The 20,734-nt window shown below is 34.5% G+C and overlaps 1 protein-coding gene across 1 annotated transcript in view; it reads right to left on the reverse strand.

The window, feature by feature from the left end:
• Positions 1 to 20,734, reverse strand: part of RIMS2 (regulating synaptic membrane exocytosis 2) — a 443,432-nt gene that overhangs the window by 203,604 nt on the left and 219,094 nt on the right. The window contains exons 6-9 of the mRNA XM_058808280.1: positions 8,579 to 8,787; positions 7,106 to 7,225; positions 5,162 to 5,261; positions 4,313 to 4,436 (exon numbers count right to left, since the gene is read on the reverse strand). Of these exons, the coding sequence (XP_058664263.1) occupies positions 4,313 to 4,436; positions 5,162 to 5,261; positions 7,106 to 7,225; positions 8,579 to 8,787 (553 nt within the window). The remainder of the gene's footprint in view (positions 1 to 4,312; positions 4,437 to 5,161; positions 5,262 to 7,105; positions 7,226 to 8,578; positions 8,788 to 20,734) is intronic.

Here is a 20,734-nt window from a genome sequence, read left to right on the forward strand (position 1 = left end):
ATCATGGCTATCCCAGCACATTCTTTACTGAACTTGAACCACAAATTCAATCTTACCTTTTCCATAACCAAATAAAATGTATAAATTCATCTGGCAAAATTGCATTCGTTCATATACAAGACATGTTGCAGCACATGTACTAAATTGTGTGCAGAGCCACATCATTTTAAATCCCTCAATCACATCCCCCCAAGCAAAGGAACATATTATTCCTCTGGGGGGGCAAACATTACTGTATGCTAATAAAAATTATCAATATGCTAATAAACAGTTTCAGAGCTATTTGAGCAAAACCGAGCAAGATGAAGAGCTTCAGTTCTGAGTCACAGCAAAACCAATATTTACAATCCTGTTGTGTGTTTCAGTGCAGTTGGTTTCTCCAAGGCCACAGCCAGTCCTGAGGGTGGCCATGGCGAGGAGAGGCTGTGGCTGCACCACGCTGGGCCCAGCTGGCTCCTTGGGTGCCTCTGTGATAACATATTTAATAAAGGACAAAACAGCTGTGCAGCAGCTGTGAGAGAAAACAATGAGGAAAAAAAGGCCATGAGAGAAAAGTCATTGCAGACACCAAGGTCAGGGAAGAAGTGGAGGGGGAGGACTGGCTGCAAGTCCCTTTCCCCATGCCATGGACTGCTTCGTGGAGAAGGAGGCAGAAAAACCAGGGGGAAATGAGTGAATTTGAGCCTGGGAAAAAGAGAGGTAGGGGTAAGGGGGCTTCAGTTTTGGTTTCATTTCTCACTATTATTTTATTTTATTAATTCCTAAAAAATTAATCTTCCTCAAGTTTGTTTTGCCCACAATGGTAACTACTGAGTGGCTCATAAACTTTTTCATCTTATTTCCTCCCCAAGTCCTGCTGAGGAGGGAAATGGAGAGAGCAAGTCTTTGGTGCTCAGTCAACCCACCACAAAGGTAAATGAAAAGGAAGGGGAAATGAAAAAAGTTCCAGTGATATCTACTGTTTCATACAATGAAAGAGTCAGTATGATACATAAATAACTTATATATTTTCTTTAGTATCCATTTGCTTTAGAAAAAATTTTCCAGAATACCTTCAGTATATCTTTTCCAAATATTTTTCAAGACTCACTAGAAAGACGGCTTTACTAAGTAGACGAGGAATCTTTCCAAGTGAGTTGATGCACAGTATCCAATGATTGAAATAAACCAGAAGGCATGAAACTGCTCTAAGTGCCCAGTACAGACAAGAAAAAAAATCTCTGTTGTTAGTACACAAAATTTGTGAGAAACTCACAAGCACTGTTGAAGAAGCAAATATTTAAGTTTGTATATAAGGAGAATTTATAACAGGATCCAATACTTGCCTAGTAATTGACTCTGAGTTACACTCTCGAGCTTAACTCATAAATACAAAAAACCTTCTACCATATGAGTCTGACAAGAAAACCTTGGGAAAAAAAAATACATATATATTACATAAATCATTCTGAATAGAATGAATAGGAGTTTTCTATAGATAGCTGAAAAAATAAACTTGAGAGCTTTGAACATTATCATTTACACTCCTAAAGCATACAGATCCCCATATTTCATGGTAGTGTGAATGGTTTTTCTTATAAGGAACTCTCATAGAGATAAACAGATGGAGGAGAAGTAAAATTAGTTTCATAAAGACTCTTTGCATAGTAAGTCATGTTCCACTGCAAGCAGGTTGTATAGAGTAATTATTAAAACACAGTGCATTATTTCTTCCAAATCCAAAACTGAAGAAACCATGAAAATAACATGTTCCCGTTATAGGGACAGCCAGCTCACACTGATTACCAATTTGGCCATCAATTTTATTCTAAGATTTAAAAAGTGATAAATTGCATGATTAACTGGCATGTTTTGTTTTGTTGGGATTTTTTCAGAATGGCTTTCAATTTTATCTGCCTTGTCAGCTTAGCTTGTCATCTTCAGTTTTCATAAAACTCAGCCCGTAATAAAGAGAAAAACAAATAACTGTCTTTACTTGAATTGGGTTTTATTCTCAGAATATCAGGATGTGAACAGGTTCTCGCTAAGTTAATTTCTGGTAACTGAAGATTTCTTGCACTATTTAAAGTGTTGCCATGAAACCATCAAGAAATTCTCCTTATAAATAATAGGATTTATCTCAATCCAAAAGCAAAATCCTTCAACTGGGCATTGATAATTCTAATAAAATAAATTTCACTTCTGATATCTAGGAAATAAGAAACTTTAAATATTGTGCATACACTGAAACTTTACATCCCAGAGCAGAAGACAATCTTATGAAGTTATGGTTCCTTGGACAAACATGACTTATTAATTTTTGTTGTGCATTTGATTCTGAACATAAATCTAAACTGAAAAGAGTAATAGCTCTTCTAGTTCACCAGCTCTAACCTCATGAAAAACATTTCTGACATTATGCTGTTAATATCAAACTCCTAAGAGTTACACACACCTAACCAAAATCTAAAACCTAGCAATTTGTAGGAAGTATTCATCACTGAGACTCTTTTACATATACTGCAAACTGACACTGGGAATCAAACACACTGATCTTTTATCACTGATCTAGCTCAGTTCTTCAGACTATGAGGTAAGTGGTTATGCAGAAAAAGGCATCTTGAGAGCCAACAACACTTGGTTTAAGGAATTATAGATGAGCTGCTCAAGTGACAGCAACATAATGGAGGGCATGATGATAAGGAAGCTGAAAAAGAGGCAGGAAATATAAAAGCACAAGAAATAATACAGGAGATTTTACACAATGAAAAGAATGCAGAAGGATTTTTAAAAATAGGTTTTTTCAAGATGTGAGTTGTTCTGAGAAACTTTTGCTCTAAACTTCTATTAGAGAGATACTATGGAAGATTTGTGCATGAAATTAATTTGGGACCTCCTTTTCTGAGACAAGTAATGCAGTCTGTCCCTTAGCATTACTATTATACCCACACCTCCCAAGTTGTGCAAAGACATGACAGACGATACAGTCATTACCCTAAAGGGGTTGCAATTCCATATGTATGCAGGACATAACCTCTCATCTCAGTGACAACATAAAGCTAGCTTTTGTTATTATCAAGTTTGTTTAAAATTGGCATACCAAATTAAATTCCTACACCTTAAGTTCCTGATGTGTCCAACCCAATAAGTTCCTATTATAGCTGAAACTCTAACAGTGTCATCCTCACTGAAATGCCATTCTCAGATTATATAGTTCTAGATTTTTTTAGTACTTCTTAATTTTTAGTCATGATTTCTTATATTAAGTTAATGTGCATCTTATACAAAATAAAGGGATACATATATTTATTTAAATGTGATTATAAAATCCTAAAACAGGCCAGGTTGGAAGTGATCTTGAAAGATCACCTGGTCCAACCTAAAATGGAAAAGAGAATCTAGATGATATTACCTATCACCCTGTCCAGTTCTGTGTCCCATATATCACAAAAAATTCTGGGGGAAAAAAAGAAAATTCTTAATAACTGTAAATATCTTCAAAATCAGTGATAATCATTCCCCTCTTCACAACCCTGATGTGACCACATATGGAACTTCCAATGGAGAATTAAAAATGTGATACATCTGCCTTTAGGGTCTAGGAATTTGGAAGAAAAAGAACAGTTGAAGAAGAGGAAGTACAGTCCAATACAACAAAGCAGCTACTGCTATGCAAGAAAAAAAAAAGTTTAGACATTGAGAGGTAGGTTTGAAGCTTAATAAGAATGGGCAATGTACAGCACTAAAGAAAAAGTCCTATACAATTCTAACTATTCATTTAAGTATGTTCTGTATTGCATATCAAGCGATAATTTAATAGTTCGATAGATGAAGGTGATGTAAATGTGGATCAAGACATTCCAAAGCATATTGATCTTTTCATTAGCATATTATATTTCAAACAAAATTCTACATTGCAGATTGTCAATAAATGGAGTTCATCATCAGTTCATAGACTAATTATGATCTCATAATTTTACTTATGTATTATAAAAAATGGGGATAGAGAAATAAAAATCAACAGTCAAGAATCACAACAACCAGTATAACCACAGTTTCAGAGCCAATATAGGCTGGCTCACCAACTGAAAAGCCAGAGAAGGAAACATATTTTTTAACCATAACAGCAGATGATGCCCGAGACTCTGAGAACACAGATTTCACACCAGCTCTTTTTACTCACTGGCATGATCTATCATTCTAGCTACATTTTTGGTTTACAGAATTTTGCGTAAGATTTTTCTTTTTACAATGTCAATGAATGTTTGAAATACTCCATCCTAAAAGTGAACAATTTTATAATATATAATATAAAGCACATGAAATTACTTACCCTATTGGTCTTGAAACTACAAGCTCTACTTGTGGCTCAGGTTTGGATTCTAAAATGATATTATACACCTCCTCAAAGGTGGCTCCTTGTAGTATCCTTCCATTCCATTCTAATACTTCATCACCTGTAAGTAATAACACCTTGCTTAGGAAGTTTGCTGTGGACACCACTTACAACTACTATTTAACCCATTCTACTCTCAGTTTATTGGATTGTGAAACCTGTATTATAGAACAAGTTTGGAGGCCTTCATGCAGGAAAAACCTGAGTATTAAGGGTTTTCTGCAGCTCAGCCTCAAACATGTAAAGTTCTGTGAAACAATAATATAATCAGTAGGACCCCTACTGACTCAGATGGTGCTCTTACTTGCTTTGGCAGCTGTGGCTTACAGAAATCCCAACATGCTCTTTAGAAAATTCATAACTAAAACGTCATATCTCATCAATTTGGTTCAGATAGTTCATATGCTAATATTTCTTGAACATCCAGTGTAGCAATCTATGGTTTGTATGTTGAAACAGAAGCAGCTTCCTAGGTAAGGTGGTTCTGCTCATATCTTTGTCACAGCTTGGTTTGCACTAAACAAAATATACACCACAAAATGACTGGGGAGGGCATCAACAGAATATTACTTTGAGTATAAAACTGAGCAAAAATATGAAAATATTTTTTGAATAGCATGAGAATTTATATTTTATAAAAACAACCATCTAGTAACAGTGTCAGGTCGAATTCTGCAGTATTTCATCACATCTATTCAATATAATTTCACATGTAATTAAACTTGCTCACTTGTTACCACCTTCAGAAAAGAAACTTAGCAGTATAGATCTGTAGTAGATACATACCTGGTCTAAGATGCCCCACTGTATCAGCTAAGCTTCCTTTTTTAACTTTGGTGATAAATGCGCAGAGTCGACCTGATTCAGTCATCTTTCCTCCTACTACCTGTTTCAAATAGGAAGTATTTTCACAGTATGAAAATTTCTTTAGATTATTTAAATGTTCTGGCAATAGAAAGAATTCAGCTTTTTCCTTGGGTTTTACATAGTCCAGGTAATACATATACACTTGGAACAAACACCACACAAGTTTGGCTATGGCAGGTTATTTTTGTAGCTATTCTGGCAATGTGTACAATTGAAAAACAATGCAAACAGAGAATCCTAAAGCTTTTAAATTTTAGCAAATACATGTATAGTATCTCATTGTATTGTAAATTACCACCCAAAACAATGTAAGTTATTGGTCATTTAATTGCTCACTTCGCTATTTTTTTAACTGGGAAAAGATATATTAATGTAACTCAACTCAGGATGTTCACAGTAAGCAATGAAATTCCCTTTGGCTTGGCAAGTCAGATGAAAACACTTGTCACACTGAAAGTCCAGACAGGATGTGGCTTTCTCTACAGGGAACTTCAACAGGTTTGACCTTAATATTTATCTTACAATCAGACTTACATGTCAGAATCAGTAATAACTAAATAATCTTCAAATTCTTGAAGTTTCTTAATGACCTTCATACTGGGATTTAAAATTTGTAATACTAAATCCAGTTTAGTTTACTTTCAATATGTAAATACTTGAAAATTCAGGTCAGGGATAACTGTTGGAAATCACTCTTTCCAGATGTCTATTGAGATTAAAAAGTAGTTACTCTTGAATCTGAACTATTAATAAATCTCACTGAAGAGTTCATCTTCATAATATGAGATTTGAGAAATTTTAACATAGATGTTTAAACAAAAAGTGCTTCCTAATGGCACTGTTAATCTTTTCTCTTGCATTTTCCGACAAGACAGAAATAAATATTTAAAACTTGATGTTCAACTGGCTTCTCCATTGACTTCAAATAAAATTATTTATTAATTAAATAAAAAATTTAAATCTTTGCAAAATATGTTAGCATATGTAATACATAACCACACTGATTCAATCCTTACTCACTGGGTGTGACAATAACATAATCTGTATACCTGAGGTGAAGTAGGAGTCATGCTAAAGGAGAACAGAAAATTTAAACTCCTTTATAATTTCTCACAGCAATGGTATGGAATCAAAATAAATACATGTTTGTTTCTTTCACTGTTTATAGTTTGTTCTCATTCTTGTACTAGCATTTCTGGGACTGCAAATAATAATATCACAAAAAATTGAGATTAATATATGAGCTAGAAATAATTAATAATGTATTTAAAGAGCACTGCATCGTGAAAAAGATGTTAACACATTAAAAAGAGTACATTTTGTGATAAAAACCAAAAATACTAAACAATTTTCCGTTTTTTGTTTTTAAACTGTGGCAAATCCAACAATCGTTGGAGAGAAAAATTCAAAGAGGAAGTTCAATTGGCATACTCTGATCTGGACTGAAATGTCATTAACTCACAGATGGCCCCCAGGTCTTCAAAAAGGGAAATTTTTTTTTTCACTTTTCTTCTCTTTCTTGGGAAATAGAAGTAATACCATGGTGCAATGCTCCCTACTGAAGAAGACAGACAGGACTTGGCTTTCCTAGCAAGGGTGCAATTTGCACTTTGCTGAGAAGACGTCCTCAGAAAACATCTAAAAACATGTCTAGTCTTTCAGAAAGACACAATTTTTTAGTTCTGCCAAGGACCCTACAAAATTACTGCAGGTAAATTAATATATTATGTCTACATTTTAATTTTGAGAATGGTAAGGCATTATCAATATTGGTATGCATGCACTATATGGTATGAGAATGCTTTAATTATGAAAGTAGCTAGTTTAACTGAGTTGTTAGTTTCAATATTGTTCATCACCAACCTTCAATCCAAGCATTGCTCCTGAATCTCTAGGCACACTTCCATCTTTCAGTCGCTTATTTAACAAAATCCGACCAATGAGACGATCTCCATCTTTGGATGGCTGCCAAGTTACTGGATGCTATCATATGGTGTTAATGGAAAATACAGTGAATAGCATTTTAATGAAAAATATTTCAGTAATACTTTTCATTTGCTGATATATTTTAAAAATGCTATGGAAGTATTATGATTACACTAAACTTTAATATAAAAATGACAGAAAACTGTGCCGGAAAATATTTATTTGGACATATCATTCATCAAAATGGATGTCTAATATTTAATACCATTATCTATTTTACTAAATCAAATTTGTAAACATCTAGAATGATCTTTCAATCTTGATTTGACAGATATAGACAAATACCCATAGTTATCTACACACAATGAGATTTATACCTGAGTACTGAGAAAAACTTTGCTAAAAATCTAGTATAAGAATAATACTGGAAAAGAAGTTTAACTCAAACTGAAAGTTTGATATCATAAATATCTTATTTTTCCACTACTTCAAACATTTCAATTTTTATCCAAGACCAACAAATATTTTTAGTGTTTTACTTTCTCTGAGTAGTAGCAGATTCAAATTTAAAAATACTGGTAAAAGGTATATTCATTGATTAATTTTAATACTCTGTTTCTTTCTTGGAATAATTAATTCACACATGATGCACAGTTACAGTGAGCATTATTATTCCATTACTATACATGGGCACAGTTATACTTGTCTATTGGCCTAATTAATGAATTGTTCAGATTTTCTTTTGTGTAATCATAGTACTTTCTCACAGAAAAATATTATTTCATGCTCTATTTCATGCAAAATTAGCAGGCACAGATAAATTTGCTCCCATTACCACTAATAACTCTAAAAAGATTTATCATAATCTCCACCAAACAGAAAGCAAAAATAAAAAATACAAAAGCAGATGGCAAAGCCTTTAATTCTGCACAGTACTGCACAAAATTACATGGCAACAAAACAAATGAACAACTATGACAGTGAAAGGGAAAAAAGAAAAACAACTTTTCTGTGCAGAGAGACCCAATTTTCTCCCTTTTTCACCTGGGGTTTCAGCTATTAATTTAATTTCAGCCCCAGGAGTTTGGAAATAGTAAATCAAATAAGCCAATTGGTAGAATCCTTATTGTTAAATACTTTGTTCTTGAAGGTAATATCAAGATATGCTAATTTGCAACCATAAGAACAATATTCCTTTATGCCTCTCAATTTTTTTCTTAGTCTGCCAAACAGTAAAAGCTGCAAGCATGCAAAGACTTTTCATTTGTTTTTCTTTTCTGCACCTTAAGAAATGCTATATTGCCTCTAGAAACACCCTATCTTTTATTTTATGCGCTATTTTAATGAGTGACAGAGAGCAAACAAAGACCAAATGAGCAGGTTAAAATGCAGGCTCCATAATCTCAGTACCTTCTCACTATGGCTATGTTCCTCGTTTAGAGTGGTGCTACTACACGTATCTACCCCAGAGTCTTTTATCTGAGGCTCAGACCATTCCAAGTCCTCTTCCAAGGAGTGGCCACCAAAGCACACCATTTTCTTTTGCCTCTCGGATAAGGCGTTAGAATCCGACAAAACTGCCTGCTCACTAGTTTTTCTTTTTCCCCTTTGACTGTCCCCTATAGGTGTGGGATAAAAAAGGATACAAAAAAAGAAAACATGCAAAGGTGTAAATAAAACCAAGGAAATGTAAAATGATAAAGGCAACTAAATGGTAAGGCTCCACATGTCTCACCAAAGACATTGGGGATGCCTCACTGCTATGCCAAGACGTATGGTCCAACCAGTTGTAATCCATGTCTCCTGCGAGAATCAGACAGACAAGATAGTGCAGTAAAGGAAAGGTGAAAGAAAGGACAAACAAAGATACAGTAAAATTGTTGAGACTTCTGATCATCCTATCTGATTCATAACATCTGCCAGGAGGACTTGCAAAGGGCTTCCAAGAAAAAGTTAAGGCTTCAACAACAGAGTACATGGAATATGAAAAACATTGAGGAAGGAGATATATTTGTGTGTGTTGATGTGTGCAAAGAATTATGTACAGAGCAAAGCATTCTTGTGCCAGATTTATTAAGTGTCTTGATAAAATTATAAAATTAAAAGACAAATTGTATTTCTAATAGAATATCCAGAAGGGGAAGCATTTGAATACAGAATGTCTTAAGGAACTTATTTCTTTGCTTTTCTAACACAAATTAGTATTTATTCTAATCACATCAGTAAAATACTTAAAACAATGGCACACTGCATTCATTTTGCAGTAGGTGATATTAAGAAAGGTTAAATGAAAGTAAAAATCTAGAAACTATACTGAGAATAAAAAGCATATTAACTTTGCTTTGTCTACCGGTCAAATATTAGGATGAATTCTAGTAAGTGCAGGTACCCCACAAAAGGGAGTGTTTAGGGTTTTGACAAAACAAGTATTTCATAGAGTCAGAATTTAACCTCCATGGCAGACACACAGTAGAAAGAAAAGTTTGAAAAACAGTTTAAGAAGAGAGCTAAATTAATGCTGCTGTCCAAAGAATTAGGGAATGACTCATGTATTTTAATAAAACATTCTCTTTTACGTAGGTACTTTAAACTGTAAATTATGCCCACACATTCTGCACTATTACGTTTATCTCTTTTTTTCCCCTCACCATTGTTACTACATGTAATATGAAAAATATTTTGTTACTGAATGTTACATAATATTTTTATAGTACTATGTGCAGGAAAAAAATGTTTCATTTTCTATCAAATTTGACCAAACTAAAGCAAAGTAGTTCAGGGTTCCTTAACAAAGACCTCAAAAAACATTTTTCTATTTCTGTTACTTCAGATCCTGCTTCAACATTGCTCAGCCTATTCCTCTGGAACTACATCAGTAGGGAGGTGAAACGTAACTAACAAGTCTTAGCACTGTCTTAATACTTGTCTAGAAAACTTTACAGAAAGGATGTGAAGATACAGCCCCATAAAACTACAAAAAATAAAAGATGCTTTAGTAAAGTAAAACGTTCTCCTTGGAGAGGTATCACAGAATTAACTATGTTGGAAAAGCCCTTTGAGCTCATCAAGTCCAACTTAGTATATTGTATATGTACAATAAGAAATACAATTTTTCAATTGTCTCCTCCAAAAATAGAAACTTGCATATGCTGTATGGAAATAAAAAATCAAGTCTCATTTTCATTTTAAGGGAAATATTCAAAATACAAAGGCTTTGTTTTCAAAAAGATACTTTGAACTTAGTCCCTTACACATTGCAGAAATCCTGTAGCATATTAAATAATCTTTTCTTTCATAAAAACAATGATAAAGTAACTTCATAGAATTATTTTAAGGCATCAAATAATTAATATTTTCTAAATAATAAATAGGCTGTAAATCTTTAACTATGTTTCTTGACTCTTGAAAGGAAGATAACATTTAAAAATGGGAAATTCTTACCAAAACTGCTTTGCCATGAATGTTAATATCTTGCCTGTGTTACAGATAAAAGTGTGGCTATCCTGCCAAAGGGGAAAGAAATACTCTTTTGAAAGCTAGTAACATTTTGCTAAAGCTACTTCTGCAAAGCAATTTCCAGGTCTCCTTTTGCCTCCAGACACTGCTTTGAGGGGTACTGAGTGAAATCATCAGGGAGCTCGTGAAGATCTATCCCTTACTCACAAATTAGAAATCATCAGAGGATAGCAAGAGTTCCAGCCTACATATTGCCTGTTTTACAAATTCCCTGGGGCCCTTAAGCATTGGTCCCAGGCTCGTCTGCTGGTATAGCTGGTTTCTGCTTATTCCAAATCCTGTTACCCATTTATTACTGTATGGTGCATCCACAAACAGTATGTGTCCAAGATTAGATTCAGTCATTTTGCAAAAATAGTTACTCTTCATCAAATGATAAACCCTGGAACTAAATCTGCACAGAGGAAGACTTGAAAAATTGAGCCTGTTACCTGATAAAAGCACTCCCTCTTCTTGCTCCACCATTTTCCCTTCCCTTTTTCAAACAAGATGTAGAAGGCTTTTTTTATTGTAGTTGTGTCTCACAGTAAATACTAAATAACTGGCATTTATAAAATGAAAAATTAAAATAAGCAACAACTCCATCCAAATACTGTTTTGGTTTTATCTGTGTAAAATATGTAGTTACATGTTTCCAAAAATTATCATATAAATTAGAAGTTGTAAAGCTACTGTAGATCTTATAGATTTTGCCCTTAATACTGTATTAATTGATCTAACTGACAGGCATAAATACTATGCAAGTTAATAAAAGGATGATTGTCTGGAAGCTCTGTAGTGTATTACATTTCTATGACAGACATGTATGGCTTACCATACCTACAACTTTTTGAAGTAAAACTAATAGCTTGATAAAGTCACTGGACATCAGTTTTTCAATGGGAGTTCTAGAAATATTAAAATCTTGACAAGGTAAATGATTTTTGAAATCTTGTAAAATTTAAAGTAATATATGTAAAACACATAGGTCTTTGCATACAAGAAAAAAATCTATAAGTAAATAAACAAAATAAAAGTAAAGAAATAAAATAAAAGTTAAAACATGATCTTTTGTAATATAGACACCATAGTTGTAACTCTGAGTACCAGAAAATACACTTGCTGCTCTCTTAAAAATTAATCATCCACCATAGAAAATACTTTATTATTGAGAATATATACATTTAGGGTATGCAGCAGAAATTACACAGGAAAAAATGTGACTTCATTGATAAATTAAAAAGGATATAATATCAAAATCATGATTCATGGAAGAGGAACCTAATATATTACTAAGGAAGATACAGTCCTTGTTTATGCCATTATAACAATATTCAGATGCTTTTTGAGTTCAGGAGTACAGCTGGATATAGGAAAGGACATATGTGAGGTCTGCTCTTATTAATGTCAATGAGTTCTATGTGTATATGGAAAGCTTCCATGGACTAATCAGGCTGGGAGAACCACAACATCAGTAACCTTGCCCTTCTGCAGAAACAGGGTTAAGCTGAAGCCTTTATAACCTTACTAGTATTCAGTGTGCTTTTCTTATTTTCTCTTTACAAAGCCAAACAGGCAGTGGAAAATATTTTTTTATTCTACATGCATTCAGGACCCCCCATCAATGGGAACTTTGTATTTTGGAGTATATTTTAAAAGAATATACTCTATTTTGGTCAGTTTCTGCTTTTTGTTTACGATAATGCCTTTCCCACACAGAAATACGATAATTGAGTATTTTTTATAAAGCATTAAGGAATTTGTATCTAACATACAAGGTGCGTGTGTACTATTTTTTGAATGCTGTTTAAGTTCATGGTCAAGTGCAGAACCATTTATCTTCCAAACAGGCTAGACATAGAGCACTCCATGTAATTGGCTGTTCTACTCATACAGAGTTATTTGGATGCTCTAAAGTGCCCAAAATCTTCACATAGGATATAAGCATAACCCAGGCCATTTCTACCTAAAGCAAGACCTCTCTAAACTGTCATCTGTTTCCCTTAGTAAACTAAAAACATAATCTTGTTTTGAACCAAAAACTTGTCTTCAAATTCATATCTCATTGCCAAAAAGGACAGGTCACAGAACTTTAAATTCTTCAGGCTGAGGAGACTACCTGACTACATGGTGTATACTGAACACATACTCCTGACTACTTGAGCCACTAATGGTACATATATGTCATTACTCAAAACTGCAAATTATTTAACCTTGCAATTGAGTATTTTCCTCCTCAAAGCTTATTTTCAGCATAAGGTACAGTGAGCTGAACACATCCCATGTGTCTGTATCCTCCTCCTAACTGCACAGCTCCCAGTGCAGCCTTGTACCGGAAGGTCTCTGGAGTGAAGTAAAAAGTGAACTACAGCTATTAAGAGCTTCCATTTAAGCAGGTTACTTTCTGTGTTTGCAGTACTATCCATCCAGACTGCCACACAGTGGGTGACTCCAAAGAGGAGCTACACAGCTAGAACTGCCTGGAGGTGATTATATGAGTGCTTAAACAATTGCTTTGTCAGCTCTGGACATTTCAGGGACATTCTAACTTTTGGTGCAGGAGCAAACGTAAAGCTGCCTGTCACACAGCTGACTGTAAAGCACAGAAATATTATCCAACACAGTCACTGATGAAGTCTGAGTGCTGATTTAAAAAGAAGCACCTTCCTGCAGGGTTTGCAGAGGCTTTGAAAATTCCTACCATGCATTTCAACATTTCTTCTTGGAAAACTATTATTTCTCTGGATTTGTCAATTTTCAACATGGAACAGCCTAGGAAAATGTCTGAAGCATCTGATCCTAGCAAAGAAAAAAAAGAGAAGCTGTTCTTTATGTAACGGATACGAAGTATATTTTGACTTCTAATAAGTGAAATACAGAGAAATATAGCAAGTAAGAGAAAAATGTATAAATCTCCATTAGTGAATAGCAGAGTGCTGCATTCCACAAGGCAGGTGAGAGAAAAGATTGAGGGAGGTGGGAGCAGGTAACAGTGCATACCCCTGTGGCAAGAATGATGACATTGACACCATACAACTATTGAATAGAGATGCTGCACCAAAGAAATGTCTCAGGACCTCATGGGCTAGTCATTGAAAACTTAATTTCTTTTTTTTGTTGTTTTAAGCAATACTGTTCAGGGGAAGATCTTACTAAGAGATTTTATTTGAAGAACCTGGTTTACCCTCAAAAACTATGTAGCCCTGCTTTCAACTACTACAAGAACCGCTTAACAGAAAAGTTATTACTCTTGAAGTAAAGATCACCTAATGGAAAGGTGAAAGGGTTTCAGCATGTCTATTTCATTCTGCTTCTCTTTCTGAAACTGAGACTTAGGATCACTATTAATAGAAGAATATTTACTGGAAGTATTTTTTTCAATTATGTTTTGTTAGAAGCATTTAAATTGCTTTCTTCAAAATTACATATTCTAAAACAAAATTATGCCCAGTCTGTTCATCAAACATATTTTGATAAATGTTTTTCCTTGGAATAAATTGAAAGAAAACATATCAGCATGGCAAATACACTTGGTCACAGGTCAGTACACAAGCAATTACACTTATACACTTACAATTATGTCTCTCATATGACACCTGAAGTGTGACGCTGTATGCCACACCATGACCTCTATCATATGATTCAGTACAAAAACTTAATCAACAAGAAAATGGACAGGTACAGTTTAGTTATGGGAGACAGCCAGACATTTTATACTGTGGTTGCAGTCTACCATGGCCAGTTTGTTTCCTAATTAGGATTCAAATTTTTCAGGTTTGCACACCTTTGTTATATATTTCCTGCTACTCTAATGAGTAAGGGAATATATAACGAGATGAGGGAAAACTAAAAAGAATTAAATATAATTTCCTGTGGGTTTCTCTCTTGCTTGATTATCTTAAAAATTTTATCTTAGGAAGATACCTATTTCAAATTATGCTTTTGACCCTACTTGTAGCATTTTCATTTTTTTCCTTCTTCCTTCTGCTGTTACAAAATTTAGAGCCTGTACCCAAAAAAAGGAAGTTCTTTTGGCAGAATGCAAAGGAAAACACACATTGAAAAGTTTCAGTAAGACTATTTTTGGATCCTGCCCAGTGGTAAGTAATCAAATGCAATTTATTACTCTTTCATTATTATTTTTAAAATACTTCTTTCTCCCTTTTTCTTCCCTATTCACATCCACAAAGACCACATATGAATTCCTGGGCTGACCTCACACATCTTCCCTGATTGTGTGTTATAACCATGCATCCTTTCACCTTAGATTTGCAACTGACAGCTCGATCACAAGTTCTTCACCATCTCAGTCCTGCAACCAGTATCAGCAATACCAGCTTGCCTACATCTGAATGAGGGACTCATATAAAAAGGAAACAATGCATGGGAGAATAATCCTATTAAAGAATCTCATATCTGGCCCTTGTTTCAGCATCTTAGAGTTGTATAATACTGTGAAAATGTTCTCATCATCTAAAACCAGATAGCATATTTAGGTGTTCCCAATGAGCCCAACCTTTTTCACAGACTAGTCTGCTGAAAGTCAACAAGTTCTTGGATGTAATGCACAGAGGAAGTGTTTGGTGTCTAGCAGGTGAGGAAAACCCCTGTATTTCCTGAATCACTGAAATCCTGATTCAGAAAAATGAGCCATCTTGACAACTGCTAAGGAAGCACAGAATCCAACGTTTCTGTGATGTGTTGGAGCTGCTGCACAACTGGGAACCAAATGGCACATGCACAAGAAATTCTGTCCTCAGACTTTGAAACCAGTCCAGGCAAATTCAACTGTTTTGCTGCCAACAGGAAGGTTATAGTAAAACCTGACAAGCCAGTTGGAAACAAGCCTTATAGCCCCCTGGAAGTGAAGACAGTTCATAATTGGAGCACTTTCAAAATTTGTGAGAAACAGCTGCAAAGTTTAGGAAAGAGGTTTGGGGTTTTGTGGGCTCTCAGTACCTATTTCCATTAGACTTTTCATTACCATTTTATATACACTCACTGAAGAAGGCTTGGTTAAACTGAAGAAATAAATAGCTTGATGAAAAGTCTATTTAGCATTAGTAGACATATTTGCTTATGCAATTCACTTTGTGCTGGCTTACCCTATACCCAGCTTTATGCAGATATACACTTTTTCTACATCCTGAAGTTGTGACTGTGCCAAAATTACTGTCAGAGTAGCTCCAAAAAGGCATCTCCAAGTCTCAAGGCCATAGGATTTAATTCACATGAACTGAATCCTAAATGTGACCCTATTTCTATTTGGACAGAAATAAGCTCTCTACCTTTGAGAGGCAGTGTATAACCAGGTGCATTTTCATTCCTTTTAGTAATGGACATATGTTGACAGGGAGCCTATAATAATGTTTTCTATATGCATAGTCCATTCTAATACTTATTAACAAAAGAAAAAAGAAACCAAGAAAAAAAAAGTCCTCTATATTGTGTACTTATTTACTTTCATTCTTTACTGCTTTGATGCCAACACTAATTACTACAGAAAATAACCCCAAGCTACTTTGAATCAGTATATCTTAATTAATAAGTAAGCTTCAAATTTGCAAAATTAAGACAACAGGAGACCAAGAAAAACAGCAAAGGAATAGATTCTTCATGAGGCACAATATCAAATTCACAAATAAGGACATGGACTTAACATGCCAGCTGTACTCATGACAGAGCTGTACTGTCATAAGTACAACTGGCATGTTAAGAGTTCATCAAGAGACCTGTCAACCATAAGTAAAGCTGAAATAGTGAACATGTCAAGAAGAAAAGTCTCCTTAGCTCAGGTTTAAAGAAACATAAATATATTTATTCATAACAGTTTCCTATCTTTTATCCCATGTAGAGCTAATCCTAATGAAAGGAGACATTACTAGAAATGGCTCCTCTCATAGGCACATCATTATCTAGAATCAATTTCCATCACCAGCCCAGCAGCCACCCATATATTGTGACTGAGGACCACCCAGTTGTTTCACTGATCACATCTTTTTCCTTTCTCTCCACTAGTTCCAGTCAAGATCACTGACATCTTGCTACCAAAAGTGATATTAAGAGTTACTTATTTTGTGTTTTTTTCAGTAAGAGATAAACAATATAAAAATAACCTATACAATTATTTTTATCTAATAGAAAAATTCATCATCAACAACAATAATAATAAATTAAAAATATAAAAAACTTTTACATTTTTGAGGTGAAACAGTTTTTCTAAAATAAATCAAACCAGTATCTAAGTTCCAGATACTTTCTGCCTTTTTCTGTTCAGTTCTTAGATTTTGTTTGGGATGAAAATACATTCTTACTTTTACCCTTGGACATGGCTGTTATCCTACAAGGACAGCTGAAGGGAAGGAGTAATGCAAAAGAGGTCTAGTTCATGTTTTTAAGCATAGCATTACCAATAATTTCTTACAAACTCTCAGTGGGTACAGAACACTCTAAATTCACTCTAAATGTCTTGATAACTGATGAGGAAATGCACATTTCATAATAGGAATAAAAATAACCTTTAAAACAATCCTCTGTGTTACATACTTGAACAACTAGTATTTCAATAGTAAATCATTTCAATAGAAGTTAAACTGATTAATTTTCTTGTCTGTAACTCTCAATTTACATTATGCAGAAAGACATGGGCAAATTTCAAAATTCTACCTAAAAATCAAGTGGAAAGTAAAACTTCTGTGGCAAATGTCACCTTTTACACTGTGCATAACATAAAGAAATTCAGCATTTCTTTACAAGTCATAGCAGTTTTTTGGGTTTTCTTTTCTTTAAACCTGACCTAACATTTCTCATGTGGAGTACAAATAACTTTCTGGTTGTCTAAACAAGTATAATTTTTATCCTTCTAGCTTCTCAAAACTAAACTGCAGGAGACACAACATTTATTCACTATACTTTTAAAATTGTTTGCTTTAAGATATAAGAGCTTAATGGCAGGTGTAAGTCCAAAGCATCATCCATCTCTGGCAGCACACATGCCATAAATGATCTAGAAATGTGCAGTGCATCTGCTGATTCAGTTAGCTGTAGTGGAAGCAAAAATAAAAACAGTGCAGGAGGCTCTTTCATCACCTTGACACTGCAACAAAAGCCTTTGTAAACTAGTAATTGGATCATTAATTATTGATCTCCCCTGTAGCAGTCATGATGAAGAAAGTAATTTGGTATATGTAAAAACACCTTTTGTTTTGAGCTTGCTTACATGTTATTTTTGTCAAACCATCTTCTTTGAAGGAAATTAATTACCTCTTTAAAGAGGAACAGAAATCTGAAAATGAAACTCCAGTGGATCCCAGAAGTAAAAATCATATCCAACTGTCTTATTACTTTCATACCTTCTGTGTATAGGCTTGACAGTGTGATACTGTATAATCAAATTAGTTTAGAGCAATGATCTGTTACACCTGGGTTACAGCTTAAAGAACAGATGTGCAAAAATAAAATACCAATGATGGTGGTTGATTTTTAAGACACTGAAGCACAATGAAGGTTATTTTGCTCATGTAGGCACGTTTATACATACATGGAGGAAAATTCCCATACACATTACATTAAGAGGAAGGGCAGGTTGAAAAATTAAATATTCAGAAAGTAAGGGTGGTACAAGACTTAGCTTGCCATGGAGGATTTATTTAGTCCCTATACAAATGTCTTTACGTATAATATTTCATAATACTATGGTAAAGTCCCCCATCCTCTCAATGGATCTTCTGTGCACAGAGGGAAAGGTGTAACCTAAATAAGGAACTAGTTCATACCACTGTTTCTTCAGTTAATGACCCCTTTCATTAGTTACTGAACATAATCTAAATGCAAAAATATTTGTCTCCTGACAGCTCTGGTGCTGTGAGAATATTCTCCAGGAGTCAGGGTTAAATTCCAGGAATTGTTCTTTGTGGACTGTCTGCATAATGAAATGAGCAAGATGCTACAATTAACCTCTTAAAATGAGCTGCTGACATGCAGATGTACCATCAAACACTTTAAAATGTTCCAAACAACTTTCAGTGCCAAACATGAGAAATACAGGGCACGTTTGGGTTTTTTTTCCCCTCGGATTTTAGTTCTGCCTTTTCCCCACTCTATTATACCTATTCTTAGAAAATGGCAAGAATTTACACAAATCTACTCGCAAAATTAGCAGCAAATTTTATTATATGATTAAAACTAACAGAAAAAATCATATTCCCAACATTTATCCAAGCCTGCTCATGTCTATGTATACAAGCTGGATGGAAACCTCCTTCAAACAGAAATTCCCTAAGAATGTATTTCAAAGAAAACCAAAATGGTTTAAAAAGTGTTGTGGAGATTTAAGGGTAAGATTGTTACAGTAATAAATAGAGAGATACAGATGCAATTTGTATTTTAAATTAATTTAGAATCCTAATGTAAAAAGGTATATTTTTTCATTGTAATTTGCACTGACTTCATTATTATTTGAAGAATATAGAACAATGGAAGAAGTGTCCACAGAAGAATAGGGGATGTTAGCTCTGCAATTATTTCATTTCTCTGAATACATGAAGAAGCACACTGCTCAGGGACCTTTCCACAGTCAACAAGAACTACACTCATAATTATAGCCTTCATGGTAGCTGAAGCTGTAATAGAAGTTACATAAGGGATTTAATCTCAGTCTCTTGTTTTTCTATTACCACAATTACCCAAAAATATATCTCCTGAGGCTAAATATTTCCAGAACGAGTTTAAGTAAAAGGTCAGTGTTTTCCACGACTTTTCAAGGAAAATTCCCTCACATCCTCTACTTGTTCACGTTCAAATTTCTGGAAATTTGTGATAAGAGAAGAAAACCATCAGGGTTTTCAGATGCATCATCAGATGCAAAACCATCAGGGAATTCTGCCTCATAAATTGGACCAGGCCCTACACTATGGAGGCTCTGATTGCTCAAAGCAGTTCTTCAGACAATGTAATTTGTGTGGGTCACACAGAGGTTTTCAGAAGCAATCACATCGTGTAGCAAAGGGTGGACCAGCCTTCTCTTCTCCAGGTAGAAGAGCTACATCACAAAATAGGAGGTGCATAATTGTGATGTAAACACAGAGGCTACTGCTTCAAGTGAGGTCAGTAACTTAATCTAGTTACAAATGTATTTAAGACAACAAAGCAATATACTCAAAAGGCTTCAGTTGACTTCAGACAGAGTTGAGTAAGATACTTGTAGGTACAGCCAGTTTGAAGCCATCCTCTCCCTTGCTTCATTTGCTCATTTCCTTAGGTGTGCACCTTACTTGGCAATATAATTTATCCAGATTAACACAACTCTTCAAACCAGTTTTACATTTCCCTGTGAATGTCCAGTTCAATTTAATTTTCAGATAAACTGCTAGCAAACTAACCTGTTACTGCTTAAAGAAGAAAATAAACAGAAAAGGCATCATGTTATCTCCATATGTCCAAAGACTTATGCACTTCACTCATTAACTACTTATTCATCTCTATGCAGTATGAAGCTGAAAGTCCTTAATGAAGAAACATAGCAAGAAATATGAAAATTACATGTAAACATTTTTGATTGATTGGAGGATTTTGGTATTTTTTTTAAATTAAAGAGGCTGCCTCTTTTCATTATGCATTTTTAATCTGAATGAATATAACACTCAGATGTCAAAAAAAAACAGGTGTGGGATACAGCTGGCACAGGTGTCTACACATTGACCTAACCAGATATGGCCATCTGACTGTTAAGCAACAAAAGGATCGTTCCCCTGATTTAAATCTGGCAGTGAACACTTGGAAATGCCTCCATTAGACCCTTGGAAGACTGCTCAGCAAATTTTTCTTGGAGTTCCCAAAACATTCTTCTGCCTCTGTCTGCTCAGCGCAGACAAAATTGCATAGAGCATCTTCACTGTACTGTAAGTACTGCTGACTTGTCAGAGTGAAGGTTTTATAAAAATGCAGACCAAGAATAAGCTATAATAAATTTATTATGATTAGACTATGTTATTACCTAAATCTGCCATTTTTTAAAAGTCTGTGATAATATTTTACTTATTTTATAGTGACTAGAAATAATTTAGCTGTCAG

The sequence above is a fragment of the Ammospiza caudacuta genome, chromosome 1 (genome assembly GCF_027887145.1).
Source record: "Ammospiza caudacuta isolate bAmmCau1 chromosome 1, bAmmCau1.pri, whole genome shotgun sequence".
Classification (NCBI taxonomy): Eukaryota; Metazoa; Chordata; class Aves; order Passeriformes; family Passerellidae; genus Ammospiza; species Ammospiza caudacuta.